General features: G+C 42.6%; 2 protein-coding genes across 3 annotated transcripts; one reads left to right on the top strand and one right to left on the bottom strand.

The window, feature by feature from the left end:
• Positions 1 to 1,381: 1,381 nt before the first annotated feature.
• Positions 1,382 to 8,520, top strand: LOC118376109 (uncharacterized). Of its 2 annotated transcripts, none has more exons than XM_035762804.2 (4): positions 1,382 to 1,600; positions 4,198 to 4,323; positions 7,401 to 7,508; positions 7,646 to 8,520. In XM_035762804.2, exons 1-4 carry the CDS (start codon positions 1,552 to 1,554, stop codon positions 7,870 to 7,872), a joined length of 510 nt encoding a protein of 169 aa, XP_035618697.1. In that variant the 5' UTR covers positions 1,382 to 1,551; the 3' UTR covers positions 7,873 to 8,520. The 2 variants fall into 2 exon arrangements, with proteins under 2 accessions (XP_035618697.1, XP_035618684.1); XM_035762791.2 differs by having other exon boundaries at positions 4,198 to 4,527.
• On the bottom strand, positions 8,513 to 14,137 carry LOC118376102 (homeobox protein CDX-1-like). Its single transcript, XM_035762779.2, has 3 exons — positions 13,607 to 14,137; positions 12,225 to 12,373; positions 8,513 to 11,397 (listed from the first exon to the last, which is right to left on the bottom strand). Exons 1-3 carry the CDS (start codon positions 14,016 to 14,018, stop codon positions 11,194 to 11,196), a joined length of 765 nt encoding a protein of 254 aa, XP_035618672.1. The 5' UTR covers positions 14,019 to 14,137; the 3' UTR covers positions 8,513 to 11,193.
• Between the last annotated feature and the right edge of the window lie 3,268 nt (positions 14,138 to 17,405).

Raw genomic sequence — 17,405 nt, 5'->3', positions numbered from 1 at the left:
TTCCGGGATCGTGAATACAGCCTCAAGCTCATTATCATAACGCAACGTTAACTATTCATGAAAATCGCAAATGAAATGAAATCAATATCCTAACTCTCAAGCTTAGCCTTTTGTTAATTAACAACACTGTCATCTCAGATTTTCAAAAATATGCTTCTCAACCATAGCAAAACTAGCATTTGTGTAACAGTATTTATAGCTATTGATAGCTAGCATTAGCATTTAGCGTTAGCATTCAGCAGGCAACATTTTCACAAAAACCAGAAAACCATTCAAATAAAATAATTTACCTTTGAAGAACTTCGGATGTTTTCAATGAGGAGACTCTCAGTTAGATAGCAAATGTTCAGTTTTTCCTGAAAGATTATTTGTGCAGGAGAAATTGGTCCGTTTTCTGCGTCATGTTTGGCTACCAAAAAAAACAGAAAATTCAGTTATAAAAACGCCAAACTTTTTCCAAAATAACTCCATAATATCGACTGAAACATGGCAAACGTTGTTTAGAATCAATCCTCAAGGTGTTTTTCTACATATCTCTTCAAAGATATATCGTTCGTGGAAGTGTGCTTTCCCCTCTGTATCCCATGGGAAAATGCTTGCAGCTGAAAATTACGCACCGGGCGGACACCTGGCAAATGTAGTCTCTTATGGCCAATCTTCCAATGATATGCCTACAAATACGTCACAATGCTGCAGACACCTTGGACGAACGGCAGAGAGCATAGGCTCCTTCATGGCACATTCACAGCCATATAAGGAGACGATGGAAAAAGAGAGCCTCAAAAATTCTGCTAATTTCCTGTTTGAGGTTTCATCTTGGTTTCGCCTGTAGTTCTGTGGCACTCACAGATAATATCTTTGCAGTTTTGAAAACGTCAGAGTGTTTATCTTCCAAAGCTGCCAATTATATGCATAGTCGAGCATCTTTTCGTGACAAAATATTGCGCTTAAAACGGGAACGTTTTTTTAATCCAATAATGAAATAGCGCCCCCATAGCTTCAACTGGTTAAATGGAGCAATGGGAGGCTATGGAACATGGAGTTTTCAAAATAGAATCCACTAGCTTCAAGAGGTTAAAGCTGTCATCAAGGCAAAGGGTGGCTACTTTGAAGAATCTCAAATATAAAATAAATGTAGTTTTGTTTAACACTTTTTTGGTTACTACATTATTCCATATTCATAGTTTTGATGTCTTCACTATTATTCCCACAATGTAGAAAATAGTAAAATAACAAAAAAAAACTTGAATGAGTAGGTGTGTTCAAACTTTTGATTGGTACTGAAATTGTGAGGCAGGGCCACAAGGCTATTCCTCTTTCCTCTAAGTAAGAACCTATGACTAGAGTTAGGGTTCTTTTGTCACAAACTGAGTGAATTTTACTGAACGGCAGGGGCAGCTGGAGTATCTTTCCTACCACCTTTGCCAAGGTTTTGTTTATGCCGTAAAACACTGACCGGTTATGAAAATTCCCCACTGGATGAAAAATAGATGACTTTGTTAAAGTACAAGAGGTTAATTTGTTAAATTGAGCCCTGTATTGTGAAGAGACATGGAGGCTGTGTTTGGACTGCTGGGGATCTTAGTAGGAGTGTCTCATGGTAAGAAGTTTCCCTCTTTTTATGCATAATATAAGGAGTATTGTATAGTATATAAAGCAGTAAGAGCATCGGTTGATCACAGCCCTTTGTGATACAGTATACTGTAGGTTACTCAGAATCACTTTTGTCAAATTAATACCTCTCATAAACTGAGGTGCTGTTTCAGCATGTTGCCAATTAACCCATAAGAGTCCGGAGAGGGGGGGGGCAACTAAGCTATATAGAATTGTTTTAAGAAGGTCATACCAAGGATCATTTTGCTATTTGATTTTGAATAAGACCCCTTGAAATGATTAAGTTTGGCCTTATTGCTATTAGTGTCACGACTTCCGCTGAAATTGGGTCCCCTGCCTGTTCCTGCCTGTTCAGGCGGTGCTCGGCGGTCATCGTCACCGGCCTACTAGCCGCCACCGATCCCTTTTTCGTTTTCTGTTTGTTTTGTCTTATTAGGTTCACCTGTGTCTATTTGTGTGTGCTTGATGGGCTTCCTTATTTAAAGTGCGTATACCCGCCCTTGTTTTGTGCGGGATTATTCTTGTGTTACGTGTGTGTGTGTTATTAGGTGTGTTCGTGCTCTGGACTTGGTACCCTGTGTTTTGGGTTGGTCCATATTTCTCCGCGCCCTGTGTTGTGGGCATTGCTTTTCGTGCCGAATTAAAGTGCACTTCTTCCTGTGGAACTCTCTGCTCTCTGCGCCTGATTCTTCCTCACACACCTAGTCCCTCTTGACAATTAGCCCATACAAATGCATTGAATAACAGATAGTCCCATGAAATGATCTAAAGGATATTTGTTCTGAAAGTGTCTTTCCTATATCTGAGAGATATACGAAATATCAGGAAACGTGTATATGCACTACCATTCAAAAGTTTGGGATCACTTTGAAATGTCCTTGTTTTGAAAGAAAAGCATATTTTTTTTGTCCATTAAAATCAAATTGATCAGAAATACAGTGTAGACTTTGTTAATGTTGTAAATTACTATTGTCGCTGGAAACTGCTAATTTCTTTATGGAATATCTACATAGGCGTACAGAGGCCCATTATCAGCAACCATCACTCCTGTGTTCCAGTGGCATGTTGTGTTAGCTGCATTGTTAGACCTATAGGGTAAAATAACAAAAAAAAAAAAAACAGTATTTCATTTTTGGATAAAAAGACGTGCCCGTTTTTAGCGCAATATTTTGTCACGAAAAGATGCTCGACTATGCTTGGAATTGATAGTTTTGGAAAGAAGACACTCTGACGTTTCCAGAACTGCAAAGATTTTCACTGTGAGTGCCATAGAACAAAATCTACAGGCAAAACCAAGATGTTTGAGTGACCAGGAAATCAACAGGATTTCTGGAGGCACGTTTTCCATGATCTCCTTATATGGCTGTGAATGCGACAGAAATGAACGGACACTTCCTATCGTTTCCCCAGGTGTCTGCAGCATTGTTTGACGTATTTGTAGGCATATCATTGGAAGATTGACCATAAGAGCCTACAATTACCAAGTGTCCCGCACGGTGTCTGCGTGAAATTGGTGCGCAAAAGTCAGGTACCAGTATTTTTCCATCCGAATCAGAGAAGAATGCACGCTTCCAGGGACAGCATTTCAATGAAGAGATATATGACAAAACACCTTGAGGATTGATTCAAACAACGTTTTCCATGTTTCAGTCGATATTATGGAGTTAATTCGGAAAAAAGTTTGACGTTTAGGTGACTGAATTTTCGGTTAGTTTCGGTAGCCAAATGCATAGTAACAAAACGGAACGTTGTGTCCTACACAAGCATCTTTCAGGAAAAACTGGACATCTGCTATGTAACTGAGAGTCTCCTCATTGAAACATCTGAAGTTCTTCAAAGGTAAATTATTTTATTTGATCCCTTTGCTGGTTTTTGTGAATGTTGCGTGCTAAATGCTAACGCTAAATGCTAAGCTAGCTATCACCACTCTTACACAAATTATTGATTTCTCTGGTTCTAAAGCATATTTTGAAAATCTGAGACGACAGGATTGTTAAGAAAAGGATAAGCTTGAGGGCAGGCATATTTATTTCATTTCATTTGCAATTTTTAGAAATCGCTAATGTTGCGTTATGGTAATGAGCTTGAGGCTGTAGTCACGATCCCGCATGTTCCAGGGATGGGTTATTGCGCATTAAAATGCATTAAGATGGAAAGCAATTCCACAAATGAACTTTTACCAAGGCAAACCTGTTCATTGAAATGCATGACAGGTGACTGACTACCTCATGAAGTTGGTTGAGAGAATGCCAAGAGTGTGCATAGCAGTCATCAAGGCTAAGGGTGGCTACTTTGATGAATCTCAAATGTTTTGATTGAACCCTGAACCCTTCTTTGGTTACATGATTCCATCTGTTATTTAATCATTTTGATTTCTTCACTATTATTCTACAATGTAAAAAATCCTGGAATGAGTAGGTGTCAACTTTTGACTGGTACTGTATATGTATATATATTACTTTTGTTTTAACTGAATAGTCTCATATATATATACTTCCATATACTGTTGCGTGCTTGTATCATCATCTGTCAAATTAAACTCAAAACGGGGACAGTAATAGTCACTTTCTTCTTGATTTTCAGGTATGGTGACCTCCTGTGATGCTAGACAGAACAGGTCATGTTATGCAGCTCTGGGAGGAACTGTCTATCTCCAGCTGGTGACTGATGCCAGAGCATATGAAATCCCGCTTAAAAAAGACTCCAATGGTAATACTATACGAATATTCAGAACGAAAGACAATGAGGTGATAATCCATGACTCCATTACAGCTAGGTCACACTTCTTCATCAGCAATGGGACATTTATGATAAATAACACAGAAAGGACTGATTTAGCTGAATACGTAATTGTAACCTTTGATAAAAATGGAAAATCATTGGGCACCAGAGGACTACAACTGTTAATTGAAGGTAAATGCCTCACTCTCTAACTCATGACTATATTATTTTATTATTTGATACATTCATTTCACTATTCGCTTCCTAGATATTAATTTAGGACATTTCATCAACAAGTATGATGCATTGACTTATATATCAAAGTAACTAAAAATGCATTTAATAATGTGTAACTATTTAAAGTATGTAAATGTGTCCATAGAGCTGTAATTGTGATAAACTAGACAGCAACCAGTAACAAAATTATAACCTCAACATAAATACCATTGTTGTCACGCCCTGACCTGAGATATCTGTTTTCTTTATATTTTTGGTTAGGTCAGGGTGTGACTAGGGTGGATACGCTAGTTTTTGTTTTGTCTAGGGGTTTTGTATTGTCTAGGGTTTTTGTATGTCCAGATTTTTGTGGGTCTAGGTATTTGTTTTGTTTATGGTGGCCTGATATGGTTCCCAATCAGAGGCAGCTGTTTATTGTTGTCTCTGATTGGGGATCATATTTAGGTAGCCATTTCCCCTTTGGTGTTTGTGGGTTCTTGTTCTATGTTTAGTTGTCTGTCTGTACTATTCATATAGCTTCATGGTTCATTTTGTTATTTTGGTTAGTTTGTTTAGTGTTCCTTCTTAATTTAATATAATAAAGAATGTACGCATACCACGCTGCGCCTTGGTCCGATTCATACGACGAACGTGACAGAAGAACCTACCATAAAAGGACCAAGCAGCGTGTTCAGGAGGAGCAGATATTATGGACATGGGAAGATATTTTGGACGGTAAATGATCCTGGACGTGGGAGGAAATATTGGCAGGAAAGGATCTCCTGCCATGGAAGCAGGGGGAGATAGCGCAAGAGGAACTGCGACGATACAAGGGGACACGGTTAGCACGGAAGCCCGAGAGGCAGCCCCAATATTTTTTTTTGTGGGGGGCACACGAGGAGATTGGCTGAGTCAGTTTGGAGACCTGAGCCAACTCCTCGTGCTTACCGTGGGGAGCGTGTGACTGGTCAGACACCGTGTTATGCAGTGATGCGCACGGCGTCTCCAGTTTGCATTCATAGCCCGGTGCGCTCTATTCGAGCTCCTCGCATTTGCCGGGCTAGAATGGGCATCCAGCCAGGACGGATGGTGCTGGCTCAGCGCTCCGCGTCTCCAGTACACCTCCTTGGACCAGGATATCCTGCACCGGCTCTGCATACTGTGTCTCCGTTGCATCTGCACAGCCCAGTGCATCCTGTGTTAGCCCCCTCAAGATAGCCTCCAGCCGGGACGCATTGTGCCAGCTCTACGCTCCAGATGTCCAGTGCGCCTCCACAGTCCTGTACGTCCTGTGCCTGCTTCCCGCACTCACCCTGAGGTGCGTGTCACCAGCCCGGTACCACCAGTGCCGGCACCATGCACTAGACCTCCAGTGCGCACCCACAGTCCAGTATGTCCTATGCCTCCTCCCCACACTCGCCCTGAGGTGAGTGTCTTCAGCCCGGTGCCACCTGTACCGGTCCCACGCATCAGGCCTCCAGAGTCCAGTATGGCCTGTGCCTCCTCCCCGCACTCGCCCTGAGGTGCGTGTCTTCAGCCCGGTACCAACAGTTCCGGCACCATGCATCAGGTCTCCAGTGTGCCTCCACAGTCCAGAGCTTACGGCGACAGTTCCCAGTCCAGAGCTTCCGGCAACAGCTCCCAGTCTGGAGCCTCCAGCGACGGTCCCCAGTCCGGAGCCTCCAGCTGCAGTCCCCAGTCCGGAGCCTCCAGCGGTGTTCCCCAGTCCGGAGCCTCTAGCGGCAGTCCCCAGTCCGGGGCCTCTGGCGATGATCCGCAGTCCAGAGCCTCCGGCATTGATCAGCGTAAAGAGGGGGGGGGGCGGCATCCATACCCAGAGCCACAAAGGGTAGATGCCCACCCAGTCGTCGCCGTTCTACTAGCTGCTACCGATCCCGTTTCCCCTTTTAGTTTTGTTGGGTCTAATTGGTTTCGCCTGTTCCTTCTTTGGGGTTTTGGGTCTGTTATTTAAGTTCCGTTAGCCCGCCTGTGTTCGTGCAGGCTTGTTTGCTGTTTTTGGTCAAGGAGTGTTCCTGTCTTTTGGATTTTTCGCTGACCGCGTATGTACCTGTGTCATTTTTGGAGTGTTTTTACGCATCCTCTGCTCTCTGCGCCTGACTCCACACCCATCACTCTTCGAGCCGTTACACCTCTTGTGACAAGATGGCCATGCAAGATCACGGTTCAACACAGTACGGCAGCGAGATAATACAGCATAAAAACGAAAGGAGACCGTCTATCAGAACGTCTATCACGGCAGTTATATCGTAGGGGACGGACATTCATAATGGAACAGAAGACTTCAGACAATGCAGAGAGAGCCAAGACATTTGCTAATGTTAGTAAGCTCTGTGCTAAGCATGCTCTCCAACATAGTTTTACTTTAGTGAGACACCAGAAATGTAGAGTCATCCGCATAAAGGAAAAGACTGAGAACAAGCCTCTTTCGTATCGTTTATATAGTAAAAACAGTAGCTGTCCATGCAGGCTCCCCTGCAGAACACTACAACTTATTGGATTTGCCTGAAACAGTGAACCATTTAACCTCTTCCACTTGCTCCCTACTTGACAAGTAGGACTTTAACCAGCCGAGAGGGATACTGTTTAACTCCAGTGCCTCCAGATTGGAGATTAGGAGACAATGGTTGACTGTATCAAAGGCCTTTTGACGGTCAAGAAGTATCATTCCACAAAGACAATTAGCATTTCCTGTAAGTGCAGGAGGATTTTTCTGCTGTAACAAAAGGGCTGAAATTAAAATCCTAAATCTGTAGTAACATTGGTGGCTGGTTTTACAATGGAACAACCTTCCACACTTCCATATGTTTTGCTTCCTCTCTTTTACCCAGTGATCATCTGGATGGTAGCAGGGTCTCTGGCAGCAGTGGTTATTGTCCTAGTGATGGTGTTGGGAGTTTACTGTGTCCAGAAGAAAAATAAACCTTCAAAGACGCCAGGTTAGAGGACATTTATCAGTGCCTCTTCATTTTCTCTTAAGTGCTATAATTTACCGCGTTTACCAGTCTTGTCATTGAAATACTAGATGTAATGTCTCCCCACCTGTCCCTCTCGCTCTTGCTCTCTCTTTCTCTAGCTAATGATGACAGCCAGGTTGTGGAATACGCTGATGTCAGGATACTGAAGAAGCAGATGAGACAGAAGGAGACGGAGGCGTCGATCGAGGTGGAGTATGGACAGTTTAAAACATTACAGGGTCCCCGGCAGAAGGTAGACACACCTGACACACCCGAGGAGGAGGACTGTGTCTACGCCAGGGTACAGAAAGGCCAGGAAGCAAGGTACTGTCTAGATTCAATGTGATAGAATAGAAGGACACAGAGTTGAATCTGTCACGGCCATCTTCCTGGAAGGAATAAGAGGACCAAAGCGCAGTGTGGTGAGTACATTTTCTTTTATTGATAAAAATGTTGCCAACAAAATAAAGGAACGACCGTGAAGCTTAACAGGGCTATAGTGCCACTAACAAAGATCACTTCCCACAATAACAAAAGGGAAAAAGTCTGCCGAAGTATGATTCTCAATCAGAGACAACTATAGACAGCAGTCCCTGATTGAGAACCATACCCGGCCAAAACATAGAAACACAAAACATAGAAATCAGAACATAGAATGCCCACCCAAATCACACCCTGACCAAACCAAAATAGAGACATAAAAAGGCTCTCTAAGGTCAGGGCGTGACCGAATCACTGAGAGTCTGAGATGAATCACTGGTTGTGTCCCAATGATCTCTCCTTTTCTTGTTCACTTCCCTTGGATTTGGAAGGAAATTAATGGAATATGGAATCTCCCTGTTGCCCAAGCCAACACCAATCCAATGCTTTTAAATGTGTGGGAAGTGGTGAATGAGTGCACATTTCAGGAAGAAAGAGATTATTGGGATGCACTCCCTGAGAGGCCCAAAGTTGATACAGACAACAGCCATGTTGAATCATGTTGTCTTAGTTACAAAACACAGCTGTTACTTTAAATGTCCACTTCAGAGTGGACACTGTCTGTTTCCAAGAAGTGGACACTGTCTGTTTCCAAGAAGTGGACACTGTCTGTTTCCAAGAAGTGGACACTGTCTGTTTCCAAGAAGTGGACACTGTCTGTTTCTAAGAAGTGGACACTGTCTGTTTCTAAGAAGTGGACACTGTCTGTTTCTAAGAAGTGGACACTGTCTGTTTCCAAGAAGTGGACACTGTCTGTTTCCAAGAAGTGGACACTGTCTGTTTCAAGAAGTGGACACTGTCTGTTTCCAAGAAGTGGACACTGTCTGTTTCCAAGAAGTGGACACTGTCTGTTTCAAGAAGTGGACACTGTCTGTTTCCAAGAAGTGGACACTGTCTGTTTCCAAGAAGTGGACACTGTCTGTTTCCAAGAAGTGGACACTGTCTGTTTCCAAGAAGTGGACACTGTCTGTTTCCAAGAAGTGGACACTGTCTGTTTCTAAGAAGTGGACACTGTCTGTTTCTAAGAAGTGGACACTGTCTGTTTCTAAGAAGTGGACACTGTCTGTTTCCAAGAAGTGGACACTGTCTGTTTCCAAGAAGTGGACACTGTCTGTTTCCAAGATGTGGACACTGTCTGTTTCCAAGAAGTAGATACATCACTTCTGTTTTTCTTTACCACATTTCTTTACCACATTTCCTTCTTTGGAAAAGTGTTTTACCAGTTTGGTCTTGTTTCAGTTGTGCGATATGTCACAAATTCCTACATGTGTTTGCTGCATGATAGAAGTAATAAAATAGTTATTTCAAATAATGTTTTAAAGAATTTTGATAATTGCATAACAGAAATTGAATTACCAATATCTTAAGTCAATCCTTTAAAGCTTGCAGTCCATCTCCCTAGTCAACACATCTTGAGATATTGCTAAAAATCAAATATACTCTTATTTGTCTGAGGAAAATCATCCTGGCATACACACACATGCATACATTTCTAGTTATATCGAAGATAGTAGTTACATGATGATCTTTATACAGCACAGTACCTGTACAGAAAATATGATCATGTATAATTTTTAGAAATAGTTTTTGGAGCTAGTGCAATAAATAAGCTAATGTTGTAAAATAGTTGTTTAGATACATGGTCATATCTTTTCACACCAATTTTTTTTTTCTTCCCTTGAACCTTTCCACATCTCTGGTTTTGGAGGGTTAACATTGGTGATGCATTTCCTGTTTGAGTTGCATTATTTCCAGTTGAGAATCCCCTCATTAACTAAAAATAAAGCATATATGCTTTTGCCATATGGTATCTCATTCTCACTCAATAAGTCAATCTAAAAGAACAAATTGTGAAGAGGCTGTTGATAAATAAAGATAATGTATATATAATGTTTCTAACAAAGTGTTGATAACAATGTAATATGCAGAGGAGTCACTTGTCGTGCTCATTGATAATTTGATAATAAAATCCTGTTTTACAAACAAGCAAAAGTTGTTCCTGTCTTCTCTAATAGTACAGCATAGAGGTCAGAGGTCCAAGGTTAAGAGCATTGGCCTACCAGTCATCCCAACTGAGGAGTAATAAACACAGTCTTTATGGCCAATCACAGTTGAATTCTCCACAACCCCAGGATCATTACCTCTCTATAGTTACTGATCTATAAGACAGGTGACACAGATGCCCAGGTATGCTGTTGTAATCATATAACTAACATATTCTTCTGACATCTTGTCATGTCCCATATTAGACAATAAGCAGAGAAAAGGGGTATGCAATTTCAAAATCAGCAGACTGCACAGATTCATGTGAAATTCATAAGATTTAAGGCCAAATACTGTCATCTGGGGATGTAAGTGTCCATAAGTTTTTCAGCAATGCAATGAGTTCCGTACCCATCATGTGACTTAGATAAGGTTTTTTATCAGTTTGATAGTGCAATCATGAAACTTTTCATTTGCCTATGACATTAAAATAGCAAACTCATCACTTGTGGAGAGACTGTAAACGGCTAAAGCGTGTGGTTTCTCTCCTTTGTGATCATGGCTATCTTGGCACATACTGTACAGGGTATACAGCACTTGTTTTCAGGTGTCCATTTTGGCAAAACGGGACAAACATCTATATGTAGCCTAGGGTGTCAACGATACACTTGTAAAGTCGTTTATAACACAAATGTTTTGTACCAATAAGACGTTCCAAGACATTTATTTGTCTCGATGAATCATGATTAAGAAACTGAGGCCAGCGGTAGATCAACTATCAGGATGTGAAGAGAAATACCCCCTTGCTTACTTCGTATCTCAACATCTCTTCAATTGAATTTCCCTCCACAGTGCCTCAACTAATCAAACCTTTCAAAAGCAAAATATTGAAGATTAAAAATCTTTTTTTTAAACGAGATCAGATCAAAACATTTCCGTTATTTTTTTAGTTACAAATTCATTTGCGTCAAGAAAATATAAACACAAAAGCAGTTGCAAATAAGGCACTTATGTATTTTATACATATTTGCCATAGTGTAACCTGTTCTTCTTTCTCTATCTCTTTCTTCTTATCATAACACAGACCGTAGCATTCTACTACAGGTGTGCAAGACGCATGTAATAGTATTTTCATCATATCACTGAGGTCAATTACATCTTCTGTAGTGATTGTCATGGGAACAGCAGTTTAATATTGTTATCCTCAGTACTCCTCTTTGATAGTCATTGATATTGTCTCTGACAACAAGCTGGAGCTGGTTGCCATGGAGCCGTTGCTGGGGTCAGCCAGGCAGGATGGGGTAAAGGTCAGGGTAGTTGTAGTCTTAGAGGTCTGCTGGGACAGCTGGATCTTCTTCTTGGTAATTTTCCTCTCCTTGGCTCTCCTGTTCTGGAACCAGATCTTTACCTGTGGTGATATCAGAGAATGATGAAACCTACATTGCTCTCTGAGACTCACCTGTAGCTCTCTGAGACCCACCTGTGGCGCTCACCTGTCTCTCTGACCCACCTGTCACTTTCACCGACATGTCTGCTCTCTGCCATCTACCTGTCCCTCTGAGAGGCCCAGGGCCAGCTCTGCACTGGCACTCTTTCTACAGCTCTCCAACTGTCTCTGTAACACACCCCTGTCTCTCTGAGAGGCTGAGGCCCAGGGCCAGCTCTCCAACTGTCTCTGTAACACACACCTGTCTCTCTGAGAGGCTGAGGCCCAGGGCCAGCTCTCCAACTGTCTCTGTAACACACACCTGTCTCTCTGAGAGGCTGAGGCCCAGGGCCAGCTCTCCAACTGTCTCTGTAACACACATCTGTATCTAACACACACCTGTCTCTCTGAGAGGCTGAGGCCCAGGGCCAGCTCTGCACTGGAACTCTTTCTACAGCTCTCCAACTGTCTCTGTAACACACACCTGTCTCTCTGAGAGGATGAGGCCCAGGGCCAGCTCTCCAGCTGTCTCTGTAACACACACCTGTCTCTCTGAGAGGATGAGGCCCAGGGCCAGCTCTCCAGCTGTCTCTGTAACACACACCTGTCTCTCTGAGAGGATGAGGCCCAGGGCCAGCTCTCCAGCTGTCTCTGTAACACACACCTGTCTCTCTGAGAGGATGAGGCCCAGGGCCAGCTCTCCAGCTGTCTCTGTAACACACACCTGTCTCTCTGAGAGGCTGAGGCCCAGGGCCAGCTCTGCACTGGAACTCTTTCTACAGCTCTCCAACTGTCTCTGGAACACACACCTGTCTCTCTGAGAGGCTGAGGCCCAGGGCCAACTCTGTCTTCCTCCTGATGGTGATGTACCGGCTGTACTGGAACTCCTTCTCTAGCTCTAGGCGCTGCTGGTCTGTGTACACCACCCTGTACTTGTCCTTGGTCCGCGTCTTCCCTCCTGGAACCAAACACAAGTATGACAATTGAACAAGTATAATAATAAACGTCTCTATCAACTATTAAAGGAATGGTCCAAGGATTTTGATGTCGATGTTCTAAATGGGTTAAATTGGTATGTCAGGTGATATGATAAATACAAAAGAGGGATTGGCATACATAGATTCAAGTGTAAGCATTGTGAAGATATCTCCATGACTCAGGCTGCACAATGTATGAACAGTAGTGTCACCGCAGACCGCTACATTTGCTGATGGAGATCTGTCTGGAGCCGTGTCAGAGTTGAGTCTCACACACGGGGTGGTTGAAAGCTCTCTGGCGCCTGTGAAGCCTCATCTACCCTATTAGTCATGTTAATCAGAAGCACTGTGTAAGAGACTATGTCAGACATTACCGTGGTGGTTCTTATCACTGTGAGAGCTGTTTACATAGGAGTTTACATAGATAGCCATTCAGTCCCACTTGCGTGCGTGCGCACACACACAATTACTATACACACACACACACAACACCCATTCTCACACACACACACACACAGCGCCAGGGACGGGTGAGTCAGGGAGATGGTATTGATCCACAGGAGAGGTCTTGACGGCACGGTGCGGCCGAACATTGATCGCAGTAGGACGAGGAGGGGAACACAAAGTGAGATAAGGCCAGGAGAGTTTCCAGTAGAGGAGGGTTGATCCTGTCCTGTCTGAGACACCCAGCCCAGTCCAAACCAAACACCTGGCTGTCAGCCTTATCTGCTTAACCTGTCACCCCCACAGTGGACAGAGAGGGTGGGGAACCACAGACTACAGAATCCCTCGCCTCGGATGTTAGCTTTTCACTCAAATATTTTAACCAGAGGAAAGGATAGGTGAAAAGGTTCTGTTTGATGAATGTGTGTGACGTTGTGCAATGGTTCAGGAACTTGTGTATATGAATATGTATTCTGTTTTCAGTGTGTCAACAATGCTTGTTTTGTATCTTGTAAGCCTACACCCACTCAAAATGTTAAATCTGACGTCTGCCATTGAGCACTGACATTGGATCAACAAATCCATAACGTGTGCTATTTTTCTAATAGGTGTAATCCCCCCCTGCGAAGTTCATAAATCAAAAAACTGTTTCGGGCGTTCAACGATAAGTAGCCTACTGTACAAAATAAATACAAAAAATTGAGGAAATAAACTAAGCCAATTCATAGATATGAGACAGGCTCAAGGGAACTGGGATTTGGGGAGTTTACCTGTACTGGATGAATGTACATTGTGTCTGATCCAGTCGTATGAGTTTCTTCTCTCTGAGTCTGGAGAGTACTGCCCGGCAGGGGAGTTGAGTGATGGAAGAGTACCCGGCCCCGTAGGCAGGATGGATGTCAGGTCCGGGGAACTGAAATGTATCTGTTCTGTACCTGGGCTCGAACCGTGGAAGTCCACGCTCTGGCCATACGGTGACCACTCCTCCCGCGGACCTGCTAAGTAAGCAGGGTTCCACACACCTGTCGTCTGGGCATGTGGGTCACTGATGCCTGTGACGTGATGATAACCGGTGAAATCCGTATATTGCATGAAGTTCTGACTATTCAGAGGTTGAGTCGGGTGTCCCACAGAATTTGAGTACATTCCGGTGTACATTCCGGTGTTTTTACTCACATACATCTCAATGAATTAACTCCTCTGCGCATAGTAATCCACAAAATGATATCACCAATTCTCTAGAAATTCCTAGCAATCTATCTACGTGACTCGACCTCCTGTAACCTCCGCACCTGCTGAGTATCTACACCTCACCACACCTTTATATAGTGTTGTTTCCTGGACAAGTTGACAGTTCGAAGGTATCTCCATGACGTCAACTTTACAACCTGGAGGGACTACCTCGTTAGCTCTGCCCCTCACATCAAGATTATACGGGGTATTTTTCAGACATTGTGTTCATGAAAAAGTTAGGATCAACTGAGGCCATTGAGGTGAGGATATTATGGTTAGTTCATGTACAGAATGAGTCCTTCAATCAAAGTCATTCACTGTGTTTATGTCTGTATGAGGTGGGGTCGGGGGATATATTCCCACCTTAAAGTCTGATACACTGAGTGACTTTACAGTGATCCTAGTGGGGCATCAGATTACCAGACATGTCATGCAGGCCAACAACCTGAAATGAGGGACAACAACATGCTGGGTTAAAGTACATTTAATGTGTGTGATCTGCTGTCCTCTACTGTTTGTGAAAAGTAATTCTTGGGTTTGAAGGAGGCTGCCATCTCAAAACGACTTTTACTTTCACCTGAGGCAATTAACACTGTATAGACCCTTCTGTTTACTTTATGAATAAAAATGTCACATTGTTGATCATCTACAGTGACAGCCTACTCAGCTGGTGCAAAGACACCATCCATTTGAATTTCGGAAGGGAAGGCATTTATTAAAGATTGAAGTCAATATCTAGTCTAGACGTCCATTAGCGACAATCCACCATTAGCACCGGCCAAGTGAACGCTAAAGGATGAGAAACTGTTATAATACTCTTAAAGCATCCAGCCAAATTCACCTGCCGGCGCCTATAAACCTGATGTCCATTAGAATGTGTAGAAATATGTACAGTGATCTGGCACCCAGACAGAATATAGCTCATACTGTACTGTAAATTAGATGTCGGACGATTGATTTTTCAACGCCGATACGATACAGATTATTGGAGGACCCAAAAAAAAGCAGATACCGATTAATTGGCCGATTTTTATTTATTTATTTGTAATAATGACAATTACAACAATACTGAATGAACACTTATTTTAACTTGAGTTTGAGTTCCTTGCTCAGAACATGAGAACATATGAAAGTTGGTGGTTCCTTTTAAGATGAGTCTTCAATATTCCCAGGTAAGAGGTTTTAGGTTGTAGGTTGTTAATATAGTATTTATAGGACTATTTCTCTCTATACCATTTGTACTGTATTTCATATGCCTTTGACTATTGGATGTTCTTATAGGCACTATAGTATTGCCAGTGTAACAGTATAGCTTCCGTCCCTCTCCTCGCTCCTACCTGGGCTCGAACCAGGAACACATCGACAACAGCCACACTCGAAGCAGCGTTACCCATCGCTCCACTAAAGCCGCAGCCCTTGCAAGGGGAATAACTACTCCAAGTCTCAGAGCGAGTGACGTTGAAACGCTATTAGCGCACAGTCAGCTAACTAGCTAGCCATTTCACATCGGTTACACCAGCCATTAGGCTGATAGGCTTGAAGTCATAAACAGTGCTGTGCTTGCGAAGAGCTACTTGAATGAATACTTACGAGCCTGCTTCTGCCTACCATCGTTCAGTTAGACTGCTCTATCAAATCAGACTTAATTATAACATAATAACACACAGAAATATGAGCCTTTGGTCATAAATATGGTCGAATCCGGAAACTATAATTTCGAAAACAAAACGTTTATTATTTCAGTGAAATACGGAACCGTTCGGTATTTTATCTAACGGGTGGCATCCATAAGTCTAAATATTGTTGTTACATTGCATAACCTTCAATGTTATGTCATAATTACGTAAAAGTCTGGCAAATTAGTTCGCAATGAGCCCTGTTGCCCAAACTGTTGCATATACCCTGACTCTGCGTGCAATGAACGCAAGAGAAATGACACAATTTCACCTGGTTAATATTGCGTGCTAACCTGGATTTCTTTTAGCTAAATATGCAGGTTTAAAAATATATAATTCTGTGTATTGATTTTAAGACAGGCTTTGTTGTTTATGGTTAGGTACAGTCGTCCAACGATTGTGCTTTTTTCGCAAATGCGCTTTTGTTAAAGCATCGATTATATGCAACGCAGGACACGCTAGATGAACTAGTAATATCATCAACCATAAGTAGTTATAACTAGTGATTATGATTGATTGATTGTTTTTTATAAGATAAGTTTAATGCTAGCTAGAAACGTACCTTGGCTTCTACTGTATTCGCGTAACAGGCAGGCTCCTCGTGGAGGGCAATGTAATCAGGTGGTTAGAGAGTTGGACTAGTTAACTGTAAGGTTGCAAGATTGGATCCCCCGAGCTGACAAGGTGAAAATCTGTCATTCTGCCCCTGACCAAGGCAGTTAATCCACTGTTCCTAGGTCATCATTGAAAATAAGAATGTGTTCTTGACTGACTTGCCTAGTTAAATAAAGTGAAAAAAAGTGAAAAAAAATCAGCGCCCAAAAATACAGATTTTCGATTGTTATGAAAACTTGAAATCGCCCATTCCGATTAATCGGTCGACCTCTACTGTAAATCCCACTTTCTCTACCACTTCTAATGTAAAGAATAGCCTGTTAAGTAGAGCTTTTGTGGAGAGGGTGTTTTCAGCACTGGTATCTTGTTGGACTGTGTAGGACCACACATATCTTGTTCGTTGTTGCTGCAAACAAGACAGACAGACAAACAGACATATATACAAACAGATGGGAAGACAGACGGGAAGACAGACAGACAGACAGACAGACAGACAGACAGACAGACAGACAGACAGACAGACAGACAGGAATGCTAAGCAGGCACACGCACACACGCACGAAACATGCACACTTCAGCTCAACAGGCAAGTCTGTCCATTGCACAACACAGGTTCCAGACATAAGCTTTGAGCAAAGCCAACTGTCTGAGCTTTAGGTAAGTCTAAAACTCTATTATAGCTCCCTGAAAAAAGTCTCCAACATCTGCAGAAAAGTTTCAAACCACAAAACGCTTTAAATAGAACATACTGCATATAGACAGCTGAGTTAAAGGAACTTGACTCTCGCTCTGTGCCAGAAATAAGAATCTGACATTTTCTAATTCAAAGGTAGATTGAATTGTCTCTGTGGTTAAGTGTAGTAGTCCACCATAAACAGTATAGCATTTCACTACTGTACGTCTTGTAGACACATAAAGTGTAACTGGGGAAGTAATCAAAGAGTTCTAGCCTCTTTGGGCCACTTGGGAGACACTTACACGTGTCAGGAGCACTGCCTCTGGGCGGTTATGAGTTGTTATGGGTCCGCAGGCAGACCCAATGCTT

The sequence above is a fragment of the Oncorhynchus keta genome, chromosome 4, assembly GCF_023373465.1.
Source record: "Oncorhynchus keta strain PuntledgeMale-10-30-2019 chromosome 4, Oket_V2, whole genome shotgun sequence".
In the NCBI taxonomy this organism is placed as follows: domain Eukaryota; kingdom Metazoa; phylum Chordata; class Actinopteri; order Salmoniformes; family Salmonidae; genus Oncorhynchus; species Oncorhynchus keta.
This window is presented reverse-complemented; position numbering and strand designations above follow the sequence as displayed.